This window comes from Orbicella franksi, chromosome 1 (genome assembly GCF_964199315.1).
Source record: "Orbicella franksi chromosome 1, jaOrbFran1.1, whole genome shotgun sequence".
NCBI lineage: Eukaryota > Metazoa > Cnidaria > Anthozoa > Scleractinia > Merulinidae > Orbicella > Orbicella franksi.
In genome coordinates, this window is record NC_138145.1 from 2255806 (window position 1) to 2263821 (window position 8016).

The 8016-nt window shown below is 50.7% G+C and overlaps 1 protein-coding gene across 1 annotated transcript; it reads left to right on the forward strand.

Moving 5' to 3' along the window:
• Positions 1–2701: 2701 nt before the first annotated feature.
• On the forward strand, positions 2702–4124 carry LOC145482438 (uncharacterized). Its single transcript, XM_081461061.1, has one exon. It carries the CDS (start codon positions 2789–2791, stop codon positions 3446–3448), a length of 660 nt encoding a protein of 219 aa, XP_081317187.1. The 5' UTR covers positions 2702–2788; the 3' UTR covers positions 3449–4124.
• The last annotated feature ends 3892 nt before the right edge of the window (positions 4125–8016 follow it).

The window sequence follows — 8016 nt, forward strand, 5'->3', positions numbered from 1 at the left end:
AAAAGACCTGTTTGGATCATGATTCCCATCTACTCGAGACGCGTGAGACGTCTCCCCGGAGGGATACGCACGTATAAAGGGGGTTCGCTCTTCCAGAGACCCTCAAAACTCCCAGACTACCGTTGGGTAAAGTCAGCACTGGGAAGGAGACGGAAAAGACGACGTAGACGACGATGACGGACCTGGTGGCTCACGCTAGGTCGGCGGGAGTTCGTAACCCCCGCCTGGACATGTTCACCACGCCTCCTACGGATCTCAGCATGTCGTCGCGACGTGAGGTGAGAATCAATCCGTTCAATACGGGGATCAACCCGGTGACCTTCCAAATCGATCCTCAAGAAGACTTCATCGACATGAACGAGAGTTTCTTCGAAGTGGAGTTGGCCGTCAAGACAGCTGCCGGAGGTAATATAGCGCAAGCGACTACCGTCGGACTCGCCAACAATCTGGTCCACACCCTCTTCAAACAGATCAATGTGAGATTGAATGGGACTCTCATCAGTCCCCAGACCGATACTTACCACTACAAAGCCTACCTCGAAGCGCTATTGAACCATGACCGAGACGACGGTGAATCGATCCTGACACCCGAGGGTTGGTACAATTGTCTCGGTGTACCCAGTCGCGGAGAAGGCGACGTGATGACAGGCAACAAGTTGGATCCTGCTCACAACGATTACAAAGCTTTATCCCAAGATCTCAAGAACATGGTTCAAAGTCGAATTCAGTTTTTGGGTGGAAAGAAAGTGACCTTGAGGTTCAAACCTTACCTGGAAGTGTTTTATCTCAGCAAGTTACTGGTACCCGGCGTACAGATCCAGATTGACATGTACTTCAATGCCCCCGCTATGTGGACCATCCAATGGGCCGGTTCCGATACTCTCAGACTGACTGAAGCCGACGTGAAAGTGAGATTGTTCCTATCTCAAGTGAGAGTGACTCCCTCGGTGTACCGAGAACTCATGACCAGCATGAAAGGCGGAAGAGTGGCCACTTACCCCACGGTAAGAGGTGAAATTCGTACTTACTCGCATCCCAATGACAATCGTCATTTCGAGTGCAGCAATCCTTTCCACAGTAAGCTACCTAATCGGTTAGTGGTGGTGTTGATGAAACAAACGGCCTTCAATGGAACTGTGACGGTCAATCCGTTCAGTTTTGAACAATTCAATCTCGTTTCCATCAAACAATTGGTGAGAGGTGAAGAGTACCCCTACGAGACCTTGGAGCTCAAACACGACGATGACAGTAAAGATCTGAGAGGTTACCAAAGATTCCTCAAAGCCTCGGGAGCCTTGTGCAGAGGAAAAGGAAACATGGTCCGGAAGGAGGACTGGGGACACGGCAAGAGATGCAACCTGTTTGTATTTGATAACACGGCCAATGGATGTTTGGACAGTCCAGTGTTGAACCCCAAGCAGGAAGGTGAACTGCGTCTGGTGATCGATTTTGGAGCCAATCCAGGCACAAACCTGACCATCTTGTTGTACGGCGAATTCGAGAACATGATAGAGATCAACGAGAACCGAGTCGTCCTCTACGACGTATACCAGTGAGAAGAAAGAAGAAGAAGAAAAAATGGAGACAGTAGCCTTGAATAATTTGCAGTTGGATTATTTGGCACGGACGAATCCGTCGCTCTGCTGTGTTTTTTACGGCACGGTCCCTTGCGATCGGCTTCCCAGGACAGTCCCTCAAGAGGGACCGACCGCTTACATCGTGAACACGGACCCTCACGACAAACCGGGCATGCATTGGATCGCTTTGTGGGCTGACAAGAACAAGTGCGAGATCCTGGACAGTTACGGTCTACCGTTGGACACGTACGTCACCACCGTACCGATCCAAGCCTGGTTGGACCGTCATTTCAAGTACCAGATTCACAACGGCAAGAGTCTACAGTCCCTGTTCAGTCAGAGTTGCGGTGATTACGCCCTGATGTTCCTGATCGACCGAGCCGAAGGTCGGGACATGAACGAGTTCTTGAATCGTTTTAAGAAAAACGAGTTTGTGGAGAACGATCGTAAAGTAGGGCAGATGTTAGAACGTCTGATCGTGGACGAGTTGGATTGGCGCAAGATTTGTAAAACCCCGTGTCACCAGGACACGTGCGGTTCCTCCCGAGGAGTGCGTCATTTGTTATAAAGTAAGCTGTTCGAAATAAAAGACGTTCATTTTTGAGAAAAGGACGTTGCGTAGTCATGGCTCTTCAGTTTCAAGGGCATAGACATTTGGACAACGTGATAGCCAGGTTGGAAAAACGCTACGGAAAAGCGGGTAAAAAGACGCCTCAACCCAGTGCTTTCAACATGGTCCGAAAAAAACAACCACAACCCGCAAGAAGAGTCGCTCTTCAACCGGCTCCAACGGCTCCAACGGCTCCAATGAGTGTCCTGGACACCGGTGCATTACCAGCGACCGTGACCGTGCGTAGGAAACCCAAGAGAGCCGCAAGAAGAGTCGCTCTTCAACCGGCTCCAATGAGTGTCCTGGACACCGGTACATTACCAGCGACCGTGACCGTGCGTAGGAAACGCAAGAGAGCCACAAGAAGAGTCGCTCCAAAGGCTCCAAAGGCTCCAAAGAAGGGAAAAGCGTGGTACGCCAAGAATTTCCAGGCGAAGAAACTCGTGAAACGCAAGAGTCGCGCCAAACCACCCATCTGTTTCAATCGTAGAACCACCCTCTTGAGTCTGTTGAAACGCATCCCAGCCGTCAAGACCACCTTGGTCAAGTTGATCGGATAAAAACGGAACGTCTCTAGACCCTGGACCATTTTTTCAAGATCATGGAACGGCGCAAAGCGTTTCAATTTCACACGCCGTCGAGTTTGTTGATAGCGGGTCCGTCGGGGTGCGGCAAGACGGTGTTCACGACCAAACTGTTGTTGGAGAACGGCGACTTGTTCCAACAAACACCGAAGAGTATTCACTACTGCTACGGATCGTGGCAAGACGGTTTCCAAAAGCTCAAGAAGGGTGGAGTCAAGTTTTACGAAGGCATCCCCGACAGCGACCAGTTACCCCGATGGTTTCCTGGCGGGGGTGTGTTGGTCTTGGACGATCTAATGGACGAGGGCGGTAACGACAAGCGCGTGTTGGATCTCTTCACCAAACACTCGCATCATCGGAACATCACGGTGATTTACCTGTGCCAGGATCTATTCCCCAACGGAAAATTCGCCAAGACCATTTCCAGAAACGCGCATTACATCGCAGCCTTCAAGAACCCTCGGGATCAGTTGGGGATACGAAATTTACTTCTGCAATCGTTTCCCACGCAATGGCAAGAGGTGTTGGACACGTTTCGCAAGGTCACCGATCGACCTTACGGTTACATGCTATTGGATCTTCATCCAGCCAGTCAGGACGATCAACGCGTTCTCAGCCATGTGTTAAAAGACGAAGGATTCGTCCGATGCCATCAGTTTGCAACCCCATCATGTTGAGGAGCGAGGTCGAGTGGTTTCCGCTATTCATTCACCTGTGTAAAAACAGGCTCAAATACATCATGAATCCCCACGAGCTGGACTACGAACCGATGAGACAGGTCACGGAATGCGAGAGTTACCGTCAAGTACGGTCCATCATCAACGCATATAACGGTGAAGGTTTCGATTATTTGGTTCATAAACAACGAGAACTCGCCGAGAAGAAGATAGAAAGAGAAAGGTACATGGATAAAAATGAGCTCTTATGGTAGTGACGATTTCAACTTCTCGGCTCTGGAAGATTATTCGCCTTGGGGGACACCGGCTCGGACGAGTACTCCGATTCCGCCTGCCGCGGGTGTGGGTGCGAGTCTGAACACGCCTCCTTCACCGCGATCGTCACTGGCGACACCGCCTCTGCCCAATGTCTCGCCCGTCGGAGTGGGCACCGCTGGCTCGGGTGTACCGCAGACCAACGTCACGGTGGGTGTCGGCAGTGCTGGATCGGTGTTGCGCGCCAATGTCACGGCAGGTGTCGGGGCACCCAGGATAACAATGTCCACCCCTTTGGCACGAGCCGTTCGAGGAGGGAAACGACCGAGACGCGTCCCGCGTCAAAATACACCGACGTCCTCCAGCAATTCCGGAAGCCGCAGAAGAAGTAGCGCTAGTGGTAGCGGTGGAAGAGGCAGAGGCAGAGGCAGTGACAGAGGTGGAAGTGGAGGCGGAGGCGGAGGTGGAGGCGGAGGTGGAGGCGGAGGCGGAGGCGGAGGCGGAGGAGGTAGTGGTGGCGGAAGTGGCGGTGACTCCACACCGCCTTCGTCGATTCGATCGGGTCTTTCTCGAGCTCGAAGAAGAAGAAGGAGGAGGCGAGGAGACCGTGTTCTCGACCAAGCCCAGATGCAGCAACAATTGGAAGAGATTTTGCGCCAACAACAACAGACGGCCGCGGGTCGACGAATCGCAGGCATCACCACGACGAATACGATCACGACTACCTATAAGAACGGACAACGTCCTACGGTGACTCGCAATTCGACCAGTGTACGAAACTGAGAACCTCACCAAGCTAAAAAGAGTCATGAGTACTTTGGTCTGTTTATTGGATCAACCTTTCAACACCGTGGTGGATTTGGATTCCCTGAAACGTTTGGACGCACTGTACGCTTTCTACCACAAGTATTGGTGGTGTCGAAGGCGGATGTTCGGTTACTACAAATTGTGCAACGCCATTCTCAACGGACTGGCCTTACTGACGGCGGCAGCGAGCATCGTCGTGGGATCCGTGTGTAAAGACGGGTACGCGGCGGTAGGATTGACGGCTCTCGCCGCCGCGCTGAAAGGATGGAACGATTTCAAGAAGTATTCGCTCAAGATGGACATGACCCAATTCGCTTACACGACGTACGAAAAGACGTTGACCGAACTACGGAACTACGCTCTGGGCGGTGTGGAGGAATTGGATGGGTTTTTGGTCAAGATGCAAACGTTGGACGACACGGTGACGGATTTCGCACCTCCCACGTACGACCGATACGTTCGAGACTACGAAACACGATTCGTTCACGCACCTCTATAAGAAGGACGTGTGATCCCTTCGTGAATCATTTAAGGTGGAAACCCGACATGGTGAGGAGAAGTCGAAGGAGACGACGGCGAGTGGGAGTACGTAGAAGAAGGAGGACCCAAACGGGAAAAGGGTTTCTCGACAGTTTAACTAGCGGTCTAAATAGAGAAAAATTGAAACAAGGATGGAAGCATTATTCAGACATTCGAAGAAGAGTGACTCCACGACGGAAAAGTGGTTGGATGAATAATTGGATTCACTGAAACGTTCAAACGTGCCTCTATAAAAAGACGCGTGATCACCTGCCTACGTCATTCTAGTGGAAAAGTGAGTACGTGTAAGAACACGGCATGGTGGTGAGAAAGCGAAGGAGACGACGAGTGGGATTACGTCGAGTGGGAGTAGGAAGAAGGAGGAGGGTCCAAAGGGGAAAGGGTCTTGGTAAACTGGTCGGCACCGTAGCCAAGACGGTGTTGAGCCTTCTCGAAGACTTGTGAATAAAAGAGCGGGACGAACCAACCGGACGTTAGACGCGAACGATGAAGCGGTTGCGACGACAACGTCATTTCTTGACGCGCGTCCTGAAAGAAGCCAATCGAAATAAACGTCAACGGATGTTGCAATACGCCGACAGAGATCAGATCAACGCCATCAGCGAGATGGTTCTCAATTTGCTGAAAAAGAGGATCCCCATCGACGTCACGACTTATGGGAAACTGAAAAGACATAAAAAGGTTTTGCGAGAAGTGGGTAGACGCAAAAACTCTCTCAAGCGTCGAAGAGAGCATCTCCTGAGTCAGAACGGAGCGGGGTTCTGGAGCGGATTACACGGTTGTTTCAAAGCATGTTGTGTACGGTGAAAGGACGCGGCGAAGACGGTTACCCGCTGGAGGGGATCGACGTCATACCCAATTTCCCGCCGAGAGAAGAAGAGTCCAATACCATTCCTAAACTCGTGCAGTTGTTGCAAGACGCCAATCGTCGCGAAGCCCGATGGAAAGACTCGTACGAGTACTTGAACAAGAGGTACCACGACCTGTATCAAGAATACATGACTTTAAAGTTCGGTGACTTCTGCCAAACCTGTCAAACGAAACGAGATACCACGCCGCCCGGTGGGTGCATCGAGTTGTGCAGGGAGTGCGGTAAAGGCAAGCGAACCGTTCAAAGTCTCGAACTCGAGTTGGAAAAGAAAGACGAATCCATACGGTACTGGCAAGACTGTTACGAGACGGCCTTGAGAGAATTGTCCGAGTTTCCTGACACGACCTTGAGTCAGAAGGTATGAACGAAGTCATGATGGTGCCCGTTCAAGAATTCAATCGTCTGCAAGATTATTACAAGGGGAAGATCAGCCAGAATGCCTTGTTGAACAAAGCCGGACGTCTGGCCGCCGAAGAACATCTCATCCTGAACGACAAACGTATCCCCGCCAGCATGGCCGTCAAGATGACCAAACCCCTGGCCAACGAAGAAGGGAAACTGGTGAAACGTATACGGACGGGTAAAAGCGGTCCCATCTCGTACCAGGGAACGACAGAACCCGAAGGCATGGTCGACGCACCCGTCGAAACTCTGTTGAAACAGATCCTCAAGGGAGTCAACCAACCAGCCGCAGCCCCCGTGATCATCCCGCCACAACCCCTTTCTACGACAGGACTGAAAAAGGAGCTGAAAACCCCCATACCCTCCACGTCAGGTTTTAAAAAGGAGAAGAAAACCCCCAAACCCTTCAGTCCATTCGAACAGGTCACGCTAGGTAAAACTCCCCTATCGTCCAAGAAAAAAGCACCCATCTCCGATAGAGCCAGACGTGTACTGAAATCACTCGGTATCGACTACGACGACGGTGGTTACAGTCCCAAAGGCAAGTCAAAGAAGTACAAGAAGGCCAAACCGTCAGCCGCAGAAAAGTTACAAGCAGGTTGGGAAGATTTCGAAGACCCCTGGAGAAGGGGACTAGACTATGACTCGGATTAAGAAGAAGGGAAAAAAGGCGCCTGCACCCCCGAAGAGAAGTACCCGACGTCGCCGTCAACGAGGGTATGGGTTCGACATCCAAAAATGGTTGGGCAAGACCGGGATCGAGTTCCATTGGCCCGGTTATCAGTACATGGGACCTGGTACCAAACTGAAGAAACGTCTGGCGCGAGGAGACCCCGGGATCAACCGTCTGGACCAACTGGCCAAACAACATGACATTGACTATTCCAAGGCCAAGAACTTACAGGACAAATGGAACGCCGACACCAAGATGATCCAGGCCATCGACAGATTACCCGGACGTAAAACCATGACAGAACGCATTGTTAAGAAAATCATGCAGGTCAAGAAACGTTTGAAATTGTAAAACCTTTATTGTTGTTATAATTAAAGTTACACACACGCTTTTGTTGTTTTTTTCAAAAAGAGTCTCTTTTTCTTTAAGTCGAAAATAAATAGTGTTCTAACTGATCCATAAGTTCGTTGGTGACTGGGAAATGACAACGGTTCTGTTCTACTGTATCTTCGCGTTCAAACTGCGCGAACCCGCGTCCCATGTCATGAAGCATGGATGCCATCTGATCAAGCTCACTAGCTATTTCCATGGTCATCTCTTCCATTTCTTGTTCTTCTCGTACTCGTTTCATTCGGTTTCCTTCTGCTTTCTTCCTATTTTTCCTGATTTCCGAAAGTCTCCGTTGTACAGGATCCTCGGGTTCCGCTAACATACGCTCTAATTCCTCTACCAACCCTTCATCAGGCTCAGAGTCAGAGTCAGAGTCAGAGGAGAAGGAATAAGACAACCGCTTCCCACGGCGTTAACCCTATACGGACTCTAAACAGCTTCCGAAGAATTTTCTCGTGATTGTACTTAACCCCATTCTTCCTTTCTAATGATTTTATAGCCTCGCCCGCAATGTGCTTAAACCGTACCTCACACCTCTTGGCCCTGCGTCGGGCACGATATCGTCTTTTCTGTTCGCGAACTTTCTCTGGATTCTCCTTTTTCCACTCTCGCGCGAACTCTCTTCTTCTC